Here is a 17,308-nt window from a genome sequence, read left to right as displayed (position 1 = left end):
GGATCCGATCGAGCAAAACTCAGCTCGGAAAATTGCATTCCCCTTGAATATTTTTCACTCCGGGGGTGGACGATGAGGGGAGGGGAGGGTATTCCACGTTCCAGACCCATGGTACAACGGCCAGCCGGGAATTATCCCCAGTCTTCTCAGTCTCAGTGCTAACGTGCAGTTAGAAAAAAATTACAGTGTTAACTGAATAAACAAATGAGGCATCAGTGCCCTTAGTTAGGAAGTGCGCCTGTATCCCAGACTGCGCCGGTTGTTTAGTGGTGTCCTTGTTGATGGATTTGTGATAACTGAGGTTCACCTATATCTCAGCTGCTGTAGCTCCACCTTAACTGAAAACATCACTCAACTTGAGTTTACAATGACTGTCACTGCCGGTTAAGTGCGGAGAAAATGGACTTGTATTATGTCCATAAATGGTGACTTTTGAGCTCCTTCGGTCCTTTGACGTCCATCTCTCGCAGTCCGAAATATCCCCGCTGAGTGCACTACGCCAGGCTGCACATGTTACAGTCAGTAACGAAACGCGGTTTATATCAAAGCGCGTTCTCTCCCCTGTAATTATGCTGTACAATAAGCGATGCCATGTTCTAACTGCATGTGACAGCTGCATTATACGAGTTAAAATAAACTCTGTAATTAACGGTATGTATTACATTACAGCAATCTCATCCCGACTGAACGAGTAGAAAAGCACACATTTGCCCCTTCGCGTTAATGGCAATAATAAACAGCAATGAATGATATGCTGTTTAGAAGCGGCATCTAACAGCCTACTGTACTTTCGGTCTGTGGGAATGACAGTTCAGTTGGTCTTATGGGCTATTTCCGTAAAGAAAGAATGTGTAACGCATTCCCTGTAGCCTATGTAAAAACCTGGTCATTAAAAACTATCTTAATACACGTTCCAGTGATGTTCTGATCTGGAGCGAAGACAAATATAATGGGTTTATAATTATTAATGCACAACCTTAAATGCGCAAAAAGTCGCTTAAGTCATTACATCCTGGTTATTTCAGTAGGCTATATGATTTCTATGAAAGTGGCAAACCTCAAAGATGTCCAATTCAGTACTAAAATCGTTTACACCAGTATTGCAATTTATGCAAATAATGGAAGTGAAAAGACGAAGGTAAAACCTTATAAAAGTCATTTTTAAGTTAATAGCCTACAAGATCATTTAAGCATTGTGCGGGAATGGCTGTAACGTTTATGATACAACGAATTTCTGATCATTAAATCTAAGCTTATCGTAAAGGCAGGCTGGAAAGGGTAGTAGTATTATATAGTGAAGACATTGGCAGGTAGAAAGGGAGAAATCCAGCTCGGAGCGGAGCAACTGGAGGCTGAGACGGGGCTCCTCCCTTGTATGGACGGCCCCTAATTGTAGGTTCACAGGCTCCAGATCCAGCTGCTTATCCACAGGACGGGAGCGCGCTGACAGTTCGCAAACGCCCGGAAAAGTTCGGTCCCAAAACTGTCCGAAAACGGCAGCGATCGGCGCGGTCCTATACGGCCATACCTTCCCCGCCTACGTGTAGGGTCATGTTCTGAACATCCCTGCATCATCTGCGCCCCCTGGCCCCGTTAAACAAGCAGCCCCAGTTTGGCAGAGTATGCCTCGCGGCGTCTGGATGATCTCTTATCTTCAAGTGGCATCTATTCGTGTGTCAGAAACCTCCTCCTCTTTCGCCTAAAGACACCGTGCATACAGGTAAGCTTCAGGTCGCTAAGTTTATATTAGATTAACAAAGGTGTTTGAAGCAAATAAAACTAATTCTCTAAAAAATTACTCTCAGGTGTTGTACTCATGACGGTAAATACTTAAACTGTTTATTATACATGTATATTTAAGTGAATATACGTCAAAGGATAATGGAACGTTTGCAGTCACGTTAACACGTTTGGTAAAATAAAGAATTAAAAGAGCGTCGAAATAACTGAGTATTATAATATTTTGTGAAAATCATGTCCAGGCAATCAGTTCAGCATCCCATGTTTATATTATATATCATTGTTAATGCATTATTTTAAGCTTCATCTTAATTTAAGTGCCGCTAATTTGTGTTGTGATATTCTACAGTAGCCTAGTCATAAATTAAATTCCCAGTAGGCTATCGCTGTCATTTTGCTTTGCCCATGGTTTTCTCTTTTCCAAGCATGTTATTAACTTAATTTAACCGTTTGAACACTTAGTGTAATTATTAGGAAAAGTTTAACTTAATGAAATACTTCGGCGCGATCGTTTCTTGTAAACTTTCTCCAGCTGGTTGGCGTGTTCACGGACCCTGTATTTACCATGTCTCCTCTAAGGCTTTTCATGTTCAGTAATAGTCAACCCTTTCTATCAGTAAGTTAAGCTCGGGTCTGAGCTAGTATTTAATCATCTCCATACAGTATAATGAAAGTGCGCCGAATAGTACTAATTATGTTTATTCTGTTTATTCATACACACAGGTGAATGAAATCTGTCCGAACCTCTTTTGTATGGGTAGGTAATTGAATGAGTATTTATTTAATTACATTAAGACTTATCCTACATCACATTATATACCACCCAAATAAAAGCCCTATGTCAGACTTGAACCTCCATCCAAGCTGCATAATTTTTATTTTATGAAACATTTTGCCAACAAGTTATTAAACTCAGAATCGTATTAAATTATCATTCAGTACGTTAGTGTGATTTCTGTTGGTGTACAATCCCTGGCCGACTACCAAAGGACTCATCTGATAAGAGAGGGGCCAGGGGGAATCATTTATTATATTTTTAAAAGACGAAAAAGACACCAGTATGGGAACCAGGGGTTCCTGCAGTCCTCTTGCAGCCGGATGTGGTGGCCTGCATTTGTCCCTTGTAGTAACACGTTTGTAACCAACATACAGGCTGGTAAAGTATGAGTAATTCCACAAGTTCCTTTTAGCTACCGTCTACTACTCATCAGGAACTCAGGCCACACTGTGGTTGGTAGAGATGCCTGGGTGATTTAAACGCTCCTTTTCTGGGTAGAATAATGCTTGTGAAATGCGGCTGCGATTCCCCGCCATGAATGACAAATTACGCAGCTCAGGGTGTCATTGTGGAGGCTGTGGCACTTAGGTCCTGCATCACAGTCCGTGCCTTCTGGGAAACGTGCCAAATTGTGCTCACAGTTTACTACACACATAAATAAATAACTCACACGTGCAGGGCTACGGCTAGCGATTCTGCAGCTTCAGAACACTGCACTGCAAATGCTTTAGGCCTGTGGGGTTTAAGAAGTCCTTATATGACCGAGCTTTCCAAGTGCCAAGGTGGAAGAGGGTTTTGCATTATTGTGAAGCTTCCTTATCTGAGTATAGGGGCCTTATCGCCACAGGGTGAGAAGCCCCTACCTCTGGTATGCAGAGGCGATGAGGAACGGAGCCAGGGCCCAGCGGATGGTCAGTCCTGGCTTGGTACTGCACTCGGCCACGGCTGTCATTCCCTGTACCCTCGAGCCATTCCTCTGTACTTTAATATTCTGGGAAAAAACAGGCAGAAATCACAGAGGGAAGCAGGAGAAACAGGGTAGAGGCACTGGACTGAATTAGCGAGTCGTCTAAGTGCCCACGGCTCCTCGTGCAGGTCTCCGCCACTGCCTGCGCGGTATCGCTCCGCGGCCAGTCTGAGCACAAAGGGCCCTTTGAGCCGTGGGTGCTCAACACGCCGGGGGAACGTAGAACAGAGAGCTGCACTTTCACAGCTAGTGCGAGCTGCATTTTTGCCGGACTTACGTGGCCGTAACCACATGCAGATGAGTGATATCCCGGTAACGATTAACCTCGAGCCACAGGGACGATTTGTAAGGGGTATCAGTTACTACTTAACCCCCCGGCCTTAATTGTGAGGTGCAGATATGAGCAGGCTGCGAAGGGTATCAGTGAGGCTGTCCAGAATGTCTTGAGTTACCTGCGATTTGCTCCGGATTAGTGCGAAAGATTATTTCATCTAAGGGATTTCATGCCACCCCTGTGACATCTGTCCTTTTTCCCAGCATCCTCTGAGTGTCTGCAGACGAGTGACTCGTACCCGACGCCCGGGCTTTTAAAGGCAAATGAGGACTGAAAGTGGAATGTTGAGCACTGATGCCATTTGGACTAAATGGATTGGTAAAGAAATGTCATTTGATTCCACTTCCTTAGAACAGGCCGTTGTTTGGAGGAACCAAATATGATTATACTAGAGAGGGTCGGGGGGGTTGGAATTAGGGTGACACTGACTCTGAATCTCACGTTCTTGGGGTTTTTTCACTGATAAGCCGATTTGCAACAGGATTTATGGAGAGGGTGTCCCTTCACACTGTCCGAGATGACATCTGAGTCATTTACCAATGCCAAAGGCACATTTTATAAATGCGTCATTGTGATGGTACATCCCATGGAGATAAAGAGCCTCATTTCAAGGGATAAAGTATATAAAGATAAAGCATTATCAGATTCACTGTAACTTTATATTTATAATCTCTGGTTCTGTGGTAAATCTTTTGACTTTTAACAATATGCTGTTAGTGTTGGAAGCTTATCAGGCATTTGAGCTTCTTTATTTGCATTAATTAAGAGCTTGATGACCAATTGGATGTTACAGTGTGAGTAAGAGGAAGATTAGATACTAAACATGTCTAGTTTTAGGAAATAAATCACCTTGCCAAAAGTGTTTAAATTCAACATTCTCTGGATGTTTTTTTTCCCTCTTTAAGGATGCATAGACTATGTAGCTGATGTGACAGATACTTTGTCTGTTTGATTACATGCATTCCTTTAAATGATTTAGCGCTCTGTGCTGTTGTGCAGATTTCAACAAACTCCTTGGGTTCATATACAGAAAAGCTCAGCAAGCGCCTGAATGAACAGCACCTGTCTATGTGTGTAATGTACACACATCCCTTCCCTCCACATCTATACTATAAACTGGGAACCGGTGTTCTGGTGCCAGACTCTGACAGACTTGAGCAGTTCCTACGGGTTGCAGTCATATGTTTTGGTAGAGTTAAGATCTCCTAGATGGCAACTCTTCTTGGGACTGGAAAGAATAATCACACAGCGTAACCGATTTGCTGCCACAAAACACACGATATCCACCGGTCCCTCTCTAATATCAACACTTCACTCTTGGCTCTTTGGGTTATAATTTTGTCTCTCTTACATGTTTCTGTTTATAAATTTGAACCGAATGAATTCTGAGCTGATCCAGTGGTTGCTGCTGTTTGTCCATTGCTGATTCTGGATTATGGAGATTCATAGTCTTCAACGGGCAACAGAACATGCTTTGTCTACAGGCTTCTCAATTCCCCTTAAATTGAACTTTCTATTCTTCTCCCCTTTCGCTATAAAAACACTCCAGATGGCCTCAGGAAGGGCCAAGGCACCACGAAAAATGATTGCTTTTCATAAGTTCCATTTTTAAAGAGCTTTATGAAAGGTGGCATTTTAATATTACATCGCTCATAGCAGAGGGGCTTATGAGTAATGTTAAGCAGGTAAGATCATCCGAACGGTTTGGTCACAGACTTGTGTTTACAGCCTTGTTGACAGAAGGTTATAGAAATGGCAGTTGAAAAGCGTTTGTTTCAGAGTCAAGGTCGGCTTATCCTCAATCAGGGAACGAGATTCATTCTCATGCATCAAGGACTGCATTGTTGAGCTGCGTCATGGTAAATGTTGGTGGTCCCTTAGAATTTCTTTCATTCTACGAGTTTATCCAGCTAAAAATGGCGATTTATGTTGAAAAAATAGGATTGTGAGAGAGATGAGTGAAGGAGTAGAATTATGGTACGGTGCTTGTGTTTCTGTGCAGGCATCACCTTAAACACGATAGAGACCTCCCACTGCGTTTTATTTGTAAGGTAAGTGCTCCCTAATTGGCAGCATAAACAGAAGCGTCCTTAGAAAAAGCAGGACCTGATTGGCAGCGTCAGCCCCCCCCGTGATCTTTGGGGAGTCCAACTCAATACGACGGGACCTGGAAACCTGCTGATGCCACGTCTTCCAGACACATCCACACGCCACGGCGGAGCGACCCTGACAGGCTGCCAGTGCTGATGTGGGGGAACGCGTTGCAAACCTCTTCCCAGTACTGCCAGAACTCCTGTCCGCTGGGCGCCTGATAGGCTGTGTGTGGGGGACACATGCCGATCACATGATGCAGGTCTCTCACTGGCCATCATTGTGTTTTCCTTTTTTTCCCCTCTCAGCGCAATAACAGGTTTCTCCGCATGCCTGAGTTTGGTCCGGCCGTTCACCTGTTGCCAATAGCGACACACCACGCCCTCTTCTCCTCCCGCCACGTCGGGGCCATCTCAATTGTGCGAGGCCACCAGGGGCCGTCTGCACGAGCCGCTCCCAGCTGAGCGTAGAACACATCGCTGTCCCCTCGTTTTTTAGTGCTTGGCCTGTTGAGCAAACTGACCCCCCCCCCCCACCCCGGCTGTGCAAATAAGACACTTTTTCTGTATAAACTTTAAAGACACGTGCTGATACAGTTCACTGTTTTCAGTGAACTCAAGTGATTTTTCCAAAATGCTTCAACTCACAGGAACGATAAGTAATATTTTACAGTCTTGGCATAGGATGACTGTATGTGATTTCAGCTGTTTATTGACATTAGCATTTTGTTTTTTTATTTAAGCAAACAAGGTTTGTGTTTTTGTTACCTGAATTTATTAACAGAAAGTATTTTCCAACTCGGAATAATAGTTCTGAAGTAAAACATTAAATCAAAAGGTGAGGAATGTGTGACTAGTGTTTTCTGAAATCGATATTCCGAGGGCGTTCCAGCATTGGCAGGTCTCATGGGGGAAGGCGGGCCCCGGTGGTGGGGGGGTAGGGGGTGACGATGGCTTTCCCCATTCCTTGGAGTTTTGCAATACTTCATCTGCCGATTTTCACAGTTCTGTCTTTCGTTTGGTAGCCGGGATGAGCAGGAAGCTGCTCCTTCAGGTAAACAGGCTGTCTGCTCTTATCAGCAATGATCCCACCCCATGACCCCCCCCCCCCCCACTCTAGCGTCTGGGTGTGAGGAGCTGTCGCATGCACTGATAGCACAGATATCGCAAGGGCCAGCTCCGCTCGATAGCTACAGTGATACAGTATCACTAGCTGGGTCAAATCAGTGAAATTCCTTTATTTTTCCCTTCTGCCCTTTTGTTTAATTTAAATTAGTACATTTTCCATGTATAAGGCCGTTAGGACGTCAGCATGAATGTGTGAATGGGAATTTTGCTTTTGATCTGCAGGACATCGTTGGGGTTCGGGTCAGAGTAGCACATTGTGTCCGCGCAATTCACTCCGTGGGTCGGGGATTGTTTGACAGGGGGTGGGGTGTGCGTGTATGTGTGGGAAAAGCTGGTGTAGGTTCAGGGTTCTTAGAGCCAGGCTGGACTATACAGAGGCCAGCCCTGAAAAGAGAGGTTCTGACCCAGAAGTAATGGAGCCCATGGCATTGCTACATCTCGGCTGTCACAGCGAGTCCAGCGTCGGGGGACTGATTAATGAGGGCGGACTGGGTTAAAAGGACGGCCAGCCGACGTCAAAGGGGGGGCTGATATGCGGCTATGAGTGGGGAAGGGGGAGTTTTACATGAGAAAGGGTGGTGGGGGGTGATGCCAGCGGACTTGCTACTTTGAGGCTATTTCTGTCAGCTAGACTTTGTGTTTGCGGCAAACAGATTTAGAGAAGTCTACAGACAAAGGAGAGGGTGCAGAGCAGCTGATGGCGGGGGGGGTGATGGGGGCGGGGCATGCCAAAGAGGTACCATGGAAAACAGCAAAGTACCCACATTGGGGAGGGTCCTCAGTTTCAAGAGGCTGATGTACAAATACCCCTGTGGCTGAGGGCTAACCTGCCCCCCTCTCCCCACAGCAGCTGTGGCACCGCACCCCCACGCCACCCCCAGCACGCCATGGACACAGCCCCGCTTGTGGGCCGCAGGACTGGGAGCAGCAGGCGCTGGTGCCCCTTACTTCTTTGGCCAAGTCTTTGTGGGGTACTGCTGGCGCTCCTCCCTGGGGGGGCTGGCATGAAGCAGGCCATACCCCGAGTCCAACTGGGATACAAAGGTAAGCGAGGCGGCTGCTATCCACCAACTGGTTGTTCCGATAATGACTCAAAATCGGCGTTTATTTTTCTAACACTCTCGTTCATGACGTGTTAATTTGACTTAGGTTTGTTGACCTGAGGATGGAAAGCTATGTCTCGTTAATGTGCTGTCATGACTCATCGCCGATGTTGCTGGTTTTAGTCTGAAGGTTCCTGCAGAGCCTTCTGGAGGGGAGGAGCTGGAAGGGATTGTTAGCAGGATGAGAGGAGTCCCTAAGAATGCTGTGTGCCTGGCATAGACATCTCTTGTTGTGGACGTCCTCAATGGCAGGAAGTGGAGTCCCTATAATGCGTTGGGCGGTTTTCACCATCCGCAGCAGTGTCTTACTGTCAGCAACAGAGCAATTCCCATACCAGACTGTAAAACAGTTGGTCAGGATGGTCTCTATCGCACAGCGGTAGAAGTTACCCAGTATGTCAGCAGACAGGTGGTTCTTCTTCAGTGTTCAGGCTGATGGGCCTCCTTGATCAGGCTGGAGATGTTGGTTGACCAGGACAGGTTCTCTGAGATGTGAGTCCCCAGGATTTTGAAGCTGGAAACCCGTTCAACAGCCAAGCCATTGATGTGGATGGAGTCATAGGTGTCTCTCGTCTCCTTCCTGAAGTCCACAATGAGCTCCTTGGTTTTGCTGGTATTCAGGAGCGGGTTATTGTCAGCGCACCGTACAGCTAAAAAAACAAACAAAAAAAAGAAGACGCTAAAAAGCACCATATAGCTTGTAGTTTCATTGGGAGCAGAGAGCCAAACACAAGAATTAATTGCTGCTACGTTTGCCCTTGCAGGCAGTCATGTGACCCTGACATACCCACCGCAGACATGCATAAAAAAAGCATTCAGAGTAGTGTGTTCTTCAGCGATGCCCTTCCTAGGTTACCGCTGAAGAGTCTCTCCAAATGAACGTTGTGCCAAACCCCCCCCGCCCACGCCACAGATCCGATAAGCGTGCCTGTTATTGGATCTCGCTCAGGAGCACATCATGTGACTGTCTGGGAAAAAAAAGAGAGATACGTGGGGACCGGAGAGGCGTGTGAGCGTCACTCTGATGCGTGAGGCAATGGAATCTGTGTGACCACTGCATGGTTGCATTTAAAATACTCTTCAGCCTCAGTAACCACAGTAATAAAACACTTTATGACAGCATCAGTCTCTTTTCCTTTTGCTGCTTTAGCTAACTTGTGTTCAGCAGCTTTTCTATATTTCTCTACATGCATATGTATGAATGCACGTAGTGTATTTCATTACCTAGGACAGACTGCTTAAGGTAGTCTGTAGTCTACAGGCAGTTTGTATGTATATATAGTATGTTAACCTCACCAGAGATACTGCAGTCAACCTTAAGGGGGCATTCATCTTTACAATACAAGCAGCAGACTCAGAGATTGTCTGTCTCATCTGAATCAATGATTAAATGATATATTGGTGCTATAGTTTGCTTTGAAATTTTTATTTTAGGATGCTCACTTGCTGAATGGTAAAGTACTGAATAGTCAGCTATGTCTTTGTGTAACATAATGGTTAAGAAGATCATATAAGTTGTTGTTTTTTTCTTGAATTTGAGTCCCAAATAGTTAAAGTACCTCGAAAAACAATGACCTCTCTTTTCATCGACCAGGAAATCAGCTTTCGGAAAATCCCCTGTAAAAGGATGAATTACAAAGTATTGTGGTCACTAATAAATGAGATTTTTTTTAAATACTGCCCTGCTTGCGATCGGTCTTCAAACTCACAGTGGCTATGGGAGTGTTAAATCCCTCAGCTCCAGGTCCAACATTCACGTCAGCGCTGATTTCAAAAATGCTCCCTTATAAACAAAGAATGCAGCCTGACTGGTTTTGGTGTTTCCGTAAAATGGGTGAAGAATATTCCTTCTTGATATCTCCTGGAACACACTTCGGAGCATCCTGTTGAGGAATTTGGGGCCGGGGATATCTCTAAGACAATACACTGCCTGTATTACGTGGCTTTCTCTGAAAAATCTGTGCCAGCATCCCTTTGTTGGCCTTTGCTCCTTATTCAAGCTGGTGGTGCCCATATGGGGAGGTGTAAAGCAGGATGAAGAATGAGCTTCTTGGGGTCTTACGCTTTACTGTCCTTCAGCTCCAACTAGAAGGCTAGCTCAAGAAAACCTCCAGGCTGCTATGACTTGGAATGACACAGAAATGGAATAACAGTTTTTTACGTGAAGATGTTTGTTTGTGGCTGAATCCTGAGCTTGATGGAATCCCATGAGGCCGCTTTGTGGGAAATGGTTTCCTCTGCAATACAGATGAACTCTAGAGATATGCGCCGATATCGTTCATTAAGTAAACTTCACAAATCCTTAAGAATCTTCCTGTTCGTCTGCCAGAAGTTTGCTTTTCATGTTTTATTTTTGCTTATTTTACTGTATTGCTTCGAGTTGCCCTAAATGGGAGGCATGGTTCCTTAGCCTAAATAAATAACTGCAGACTTGACCTGCCGTTTTTAACTGCAGACGTAACCTGGGTCATGAATTAAATTGATTTACAGACTGTCCGATGAGTTCCACGCAGACTGAGGCAGGCAGACTAAAAATCCAGCTTGAAAGACTTTTGATCCCTCATACCTAATTAGATGTGGAATCCTACACGCCCAGGCAAGTCCATCAGCACTGTCTCTTCAGTTGAAGCCATTCCTCCCCCCACCCCAGCATCATGGTCATTAAAGGAGCATGTGGCATTTTGTTGCTTACCCACATCAGACTGAGAGACAGTTACATTTTTACTCAACCAAAGGGTGGTCTCTTCTTCATCATTAGTGCAGTAGCAAAGTCTTTGATCCTGAACATCAGCCATGGTGGGTGTATCACAGTACAGCTACAATGTCATGCACTATCATGCACAAATAAATGAAAGGATTACGTCTTCATCACCCACATTAATCAGGTGTTGTTGAATTAGCATGTAGCAGGGCTCTAGGCCGAGCCTTTGGTTTGGCTCTTGGCTCTATGTGTTTACATAACAGATTAGGGAAGTTGGACCTCGTCTAATCTATTTAGGGGCTTAGCAGGGGCACTGGCGGGGGATGTCCAGAGATGTGGATCTGCAAATATTAGTTGAAAGTGACCTGCGTAATCCCTCACACCCAGGTCTAATCAGACCCCTTCGTCCTTTCAGACCTCATCTCTCTTGTGCAACGTTTTCGTTGAGCTTGTGGAGAATATGGTCATCTCCTCTTGAGCTGAGTGCTGCTAATAATCTTCCAGACTGCTCATTGTCCTGCAGCTCATAGCCCCTGGGGCTCCCTTCCCAGGAGGATGACTGCCAGATGTGTGAAAGGAAGGAAGACGTCTGACAAATGACCTCAATCTTTACGCTACATCTGAAACAACTTTAATGACTATGCTCAGAGGCATGTCAATCTTCATGTTGATTCTGAACACAGCAATGCGAGAATGTCATAACCATCTCTCCATGGTTTATAAATATTTATCCTACGGTCACTGGAACCAAACTATGTCCCTCAATACATTTGAATGCAATACAAGTGAGGACAGCCATGCATTAAAGGATATTTGTTTTGTTGATGCTTATGGCTTTTTTGTGGGTTAAGGCATTAGTTTCTTCATGCCTAGAACACTTTACTGGAATTTATGAGAGAACGTGATCTTGAATATCCAATATTACATACAGCGTGTTTTCCTTTTTTTTGCAAATAGATGCATTTTTCTTATACTCTAAAAAGTAAAAATACATGGTGCACCTCCCTTAGGGAACTTCCAAGCTACCAGCTTTTTTGCAAACTGATCAGATAACCCCACCTTGGAGGAGAATATTTTAATGAGAACTTGTGAGATGATGCCAGCTCTCCAGGCCTGTTTGCAAGTGTGTAGCTAAGCGTGTTAAAGCACCTGTTCGTGGAAGTGGTGTCTGGAAATCCTGCTGTGCGTGAATGTGTTGTAAACGTTCCAGGAGTAGCGAGATACATTTACTGTGCTTCCTCTCCCTGGCGCAGACCTACAGCTGTCGGGCGGTGCAACCCTGTTCCTGGGCTCTGCCCCGGGCCTGCGCTTCCAGAGCTTCCTGTTGGACGAGGAGCAGAACCGCCTGCTACTTGGTGCCCAGGACCACATCTTCCTGCTGGAGCTGGATGACCTCAATAGCAACCCCAGGAAGGTGGGTGGCTGGGTCACCTCTCAGATCTGGGCTTCTCGCCCTTAGGCGTGGAAGTTGCATTGTAAATAAGATACGATACTTTATTTGCTAGTTTTATAAGTATGTTGGAATTCGTGAGCATGGTTCACTCTGTGGCATAATTAGATACAGGACAGTTGACACAGACATGGACAGGCATAAGACATATGAATATGTATGGCACATGTGTATCTACTTACACAGTCAGACATATATAGCATATTCACAGGCCCTCAGACCAGTGCACGGTTATCTGACTGAATGGTTTATAGGACTGGGATAAGCTACCTAACTCTGCATGTTTTTATTGGGCTATGGGCTCTGGATGGGTTACCCCACCCTGTATGTCGTCAGACACCAGTCTTACTGCTGTGAGAGGAAGCTGCTGGTGAACCTGTTCTTCTGAATTCTGAGGGTGTCAGGTTTGTGATACCTGAATCTGTGTTTTGGTGTCACACCAGATGAGACAGTGGTGCCTGGGGTGGTGAGGATCTCTGATAATGGGTCTTACTTTGCTAGTGAAGAGATACAACCTTAGATAGAGAGACCTGTACCTGCACTCACTGGACACTTAATTAGGTACACCTGTTCACCTGCTAGTTGAAGCAAATATCTAATCAGCCAACCATATGTCAGCAGCACAATGTAATGTTATTGTTCACATCAAACACCAGAATTGGGAAGAAAGGTGATTTAAGTTTGACTTTGAATGTGGTATGGTTGTTGGTACCAGATGGGCTGATAAGAGTATTTCAGAAACTGCTGATCTACTGGGATTCTCATGCACGGCCGTCTCTAGGGTTTACAGAGAATGGGCCGAAAAAGAAAAAACATCCAGTGAGCAGTGGTGCCTTGTTCGTGGCAGAGGTCAGAGATGAATGGCCAGATTGGTTCAAGCTGATAGAAAGGCAACAGTAACTCAAATACCTACTCGTTACAACCAAGGTATGCAGATGAGCATTTCTGCATGCACAACATGTTGAACCTTGAAGCAGATGGGCTACAGCAGCGGAAGACCACACCTGGTGTCACTCGTGTCAGCTAAGAACAGGATACTAGGGTTACAGTGGCAGTGGGCACAGGCTCACCAAAATTAGACAAGGGAGGATTGGACAAATGTTGGCTTGAGTTCTGCTGTGACATTCAGATGGTAGGGTCAGAATTTAGCATATGTGGCATGAAGCATGGATCCATCTTGCCTTATATTGACAATTCAGGCTGCTGGTAGTGGTATAATGATGTGGGACATATCTTCCTGGCAGACTTTGGACCCCTTAGAACAAATTGAGCATTGTCCCTTTATGACCACAGTGTACTCAGCTTCATATGGCTACTTCCAGTAAGATAACGTGCCATGTCACAAAGCTCATATCACCTCAGACTGGTTTTTGGAACATTACATTGAGTTCATTTTACCCAACTGCCCTCCACAGTCACCAGACCTCAATTCAATAGAACATCTGTGGGATGTGCAGCCAACAAATATGCAGTGAATGCGTGATGATATATTAACATGGACCAAAGTCTCTGAGGAATGTTTGAAAAACATCGTTGAATATATGCTAATTAAGGTGATTCTGTAGGCAAAAGGGGGTTCAAACCTGTACTAGCAAGGTATACTTAATAAAGTGGCTAGTAAGTGTATAAACACCGATTTTATGATTTCCTGTACAGTTTTTTCGCTGTGAGTGGCTGTTTTCTCAGGCCTGGCTTTTTTAGGTGCTTTCATGAGTATGGATGCTGCTGTGATCGTTCCATAATGGCTGATGTCTAGTTCAGGTGGTTTGAAATGCACAAGCTAAGGAATTCAGATATGTTTCTATGTGCCAGATAATATCCTCATTCTTCTCTCACAAAGTATTAGGCAAAACACATTTTTCCAGAAGCCCTTGAAAAAGGTGAACTAGACCTGAAAGCTGTCAGTTATGTTATGAAAAACATCACGTTTGAGTGTCAGTGGTCGCAAGAGGGCTGATGGACACCTCTGACCTGTCAGAATTAGCAAGCAAAATAAACAGGCATGTGGTTTCATGCACGGCGAGGGCTGGTTGAATAGCCTCCTCTATTTGGCTTTCAGGTCTGTGTGATTAGGGTTGTTTGGTGGCATGATTTAGAAAAACAGCAGCTGTCATGCAACTGATGACAAGAGCCTGCTTTTCTTTAGCGCTGATTAAACAGTGGGATGTTTCACCCAGCTGTCCTGTCAGGGACGATGTCAAAGTATTGAGACTCTCCTAATGATGTGTGACACGTTACATGTTTTGCTGTCTTGTTTTGATATTTGAAGTTCTCAAAGTTTAATGGAAGAGCTCGGCTTGCTTGGTTAAAGGGCAACCTTCGGGAAATTTGAATTAGGAGAACTTCTAGAGTGAAAGTAAGTTCAATGAGGCTGGCCATGGCTCACTGATGAGTGAGTGAGGTCGAGTGCGGGCCTCGCTCCTATCTGACACGTAGGTGGTCTTTAAATGAGGTCTTCCTGCCTTTTTAAAAGTGATCCCCATACGTCATCTTCACCCAAGGCCTGCCGCCTTGTGGGATAATGGTGGTGGCAAAGGTTTGAGTTGGCTGTGCGCCAGGGGTGCCGTTTTGCCCCGGGTGACAAGGAAAGCATCACGTCACCCAAGCTGGTGGTTTGGCCTCCTTTGTGGCCCTTCGATAACATTTTAATCATGGTGGGTGGCACACTGCTTCAGCTGATTCCAACAGCACACTAATAAACTCCATTTTAGTGTCCTTCAGCATCCACATGGGTCATGGCTTTGCTACCTCATGTCCTTCACCTATGGTGTCCAGCCTCTGATAGCAGAGAACCTCAAAGACCAGCTGTGATCTTGCCCAACAGATTTCCGATCCAGTCTGTTTGGTCAGCTGTGCTCCCTTCAGGGTCAGGAGATAATATCCATGTTGATTTCTGTCTCTCCGGTGTTTTTAAAATCCCAATCAAAATGCAAGCGTATCTCCTCTTCATACGCGAAAACAGATTCTGAGTGTGATCCTATAGAATCCATCACTAAACAAATAAAACCCTTCAGTGAAAATATGCTGTGCACTGGGTCAGTTTTCAAACCATTTCTTATCCAAAGGTTTTATGAGTCCCGCCTTTGTTCTCTGAGGTATTTTACAATCAATTAAGCAAATAAATTGGGTATTTTTATAGTGCCAACATTCCTGTGTGTATCAGTTAAAATGTTCTAATAAACTACACACACACACACACACATATATATATATATATATATTTACATATATGTTTTGAATGTTTTTATATACAACTACTCATTTTCATTCCTGTCCAGTTGCATTGCATTGAAGGTAAGGCGAACTGTTTTTGACCACGAGCCCCGGATCTCAGTCAGCTGTGTGGTTTCTAGGCTTCCGCCAGTGGATACTCAGAGGGCAGGCAGTGCCAGGCCAGTCCAATGCTGTATCTCCCCGCCCCCCCCTGGCCCACGCACGAGACGCGGAAATGCATTCCAGGGATGCTGCTAGGTCAATTAATTTCATCCTGCCTCAGTCGAACATGCCAGTCATTATCAGGGGAGCCCTGGGACCAGCTAAGGAGACAGTACTTACTCCACCCCACCCCCACGCCACATCTGATGAGAGGATGCAGTGCCTGTCTGTCACACCCCACCCCGGCAAGAGAAAACAGCCTCCTCTTCCAAAGGAATTGTAAACGCACAAAGCCCCTCCTCCTCCTTCTGTTCTCCAAAGGAATGCAATCGCCTAATGACAGCTCATTAGTATGATAATGTTTCAGAAACGGGACGCTGTAGCGTTTCCGTGGGTTTTGTCTGACCAGAGGCCCAGAGCACTTTAAGCTCTGTCTGAGAAAGGCTCACTTCCTGCCTGCTAATAGGAGGCCCCCTGTGAACGCTCACGTCTCAGAACAGAGGCAAACGCTCACGCCGGCCAGCTACCAGATCCATCTCCCAGCTTTCCTGGTCTGTCACCTGCCTGCTCGGAAACTCCACTCGGCCACTGCAGACTCTGTGAAGGTGACACAGCCCAGGAGTCTAAAATGACTACAATTAGTGCTGTGTTGATCCTGTCAAGCAGTATTCCTTCAAGCTGCATTTATGAGAATCAGGACCCTCCTGCCCTTTTAGAAATGGCTATAATTCAGTGTCTTCCTTGTTTTTTTTGTTGAGGTTTTCACAAAATGTAAAGCATAAAATATTGTGCAATGGTGCCAAGATGATTTTGACATAATATAGAAATAAGTCTTTTAAACATTTACAGTCTTGGGCATTTTATCAGTCTAGATAAAACCTTGCATTTCCTACAAAGCACCCATCAACACTCTGACCACGGATTTATGTGTGGGGTCATCATGGACGGTCTAGGGATACGTCATTCACCGCGGAGAAAAAAACACACACATCTCAGCTGTTACCTTGTTCATCTGCCACATATTTCACCAGATTATGGGCCGGCAAGTCAGCAACCCCCACTTCGCTAATCCAATAAACCAAGAGAAACTCACAGACTCTTGCCATTCTCACAGTGGCATGGAGAAGGCTCATGGGCAGCGGGGGACCGGAAAGAGGCACGTCTGTGTTTGTTTTAAGTAGACTTTGAGAACGTCGTGTGTTTCCAGCCGCTCCATATGTTACTTGTTGCTTTGACTATGGAATGACATAACTACGACTTTGTTTGTCTCCAGGATTATCCTAAAAAGGTCACAGCAGTAAAGTCCGCATTCTACCTCCATAACTGAGCAAGATAATACATGGTCTGTCCTTTTAATGGGTTCCTGTACCATTGAGCCTCTTAGGTGACAGCCTTTGTTTTGCCAGGCAACGAAGGTGGAGAGACAAAATATAACAACAGTGTAAGATGTGCGTTGGGGGACCCAAGCTTGCCATGACCCCTGTGTTCATATCCTGATTGGTTAAAAATGCGGGGTGGTTGGTCACAGAATTCTGAGACATGCCGCCAATGGTTCTGCTCCCAGCCTGGCACACCCAAGCCCTTGATATGGGGGGGTGGGATAAACGAGAGCGCAGGGCTGTCACACAGTTACTCAAGTTAG

At 45.2% G+C, this 17,308-nt stretch overlaps 1 protein-coding gene across 4 annotated transcripts in view; it reads left to right on the top strand.

The window, feature by feature from the left end:
* Nucleotides 1-1,416: 1,416 nt before the first annotated feature.
* The window catches only part of sema3d (sema domain, immunoglobulin domain (Ig), short basic domain, secreted, (semaphorin) 3D), a 35,275-nt gene continuing 19,383 nt past the window's right edge, over nt 1,417-17,308 (top strand). The window contains exons 1-4 of one of the 4 annotated variants that reach the window (XM_023809068.2): nt 1,703-1,720; nt 5,822-5,870; nt 7,888-8,081; nt 12,095-12,255. In XM_023809068.2, coding sequence (XP_023664836.1) covers nt 7,925-8,081; nt 12,095-12,255 — 318 coding nt within the window. In that variant the 5' untranslated portion in view covers nt 1,703-1,720; nt 5,822-5,870; nt 7,888-7,924. Of the gene's footprint in view, nt 1,721-2,463; nt 2,498-5,821; nt 5,871-7,884; nt 8,082-12,094; nt 12,256-17,308 lie in introns of those variants that run through there. The other 3 variants (XM_023809066.2, XM_023809065.2, XM_072702201.1) reach the window with 3 other exon arrangements.

This window comes from Paramormyrops kingsleyae, chromosome 1 (genome assembly GCF_048594095.1).
Source record: "Paramormyrops kingsleyae isolate MSU_618 chromosome 1, PKINGS_0.4, whole genome shotgun sequence".
Taxonomy (NCBI): domain Eukaryota; kingdom Metazoa; phylum Chordata; class Actinopteri; order Osteoglossiformes; family Mormyridae; genus Paramormyrops; species Paramormyrops kingsleyae.
Note: the sequence above shows the minus strand (reverse complement) of the source record. Positions and strands in the feature narration are given on the sequence as shown.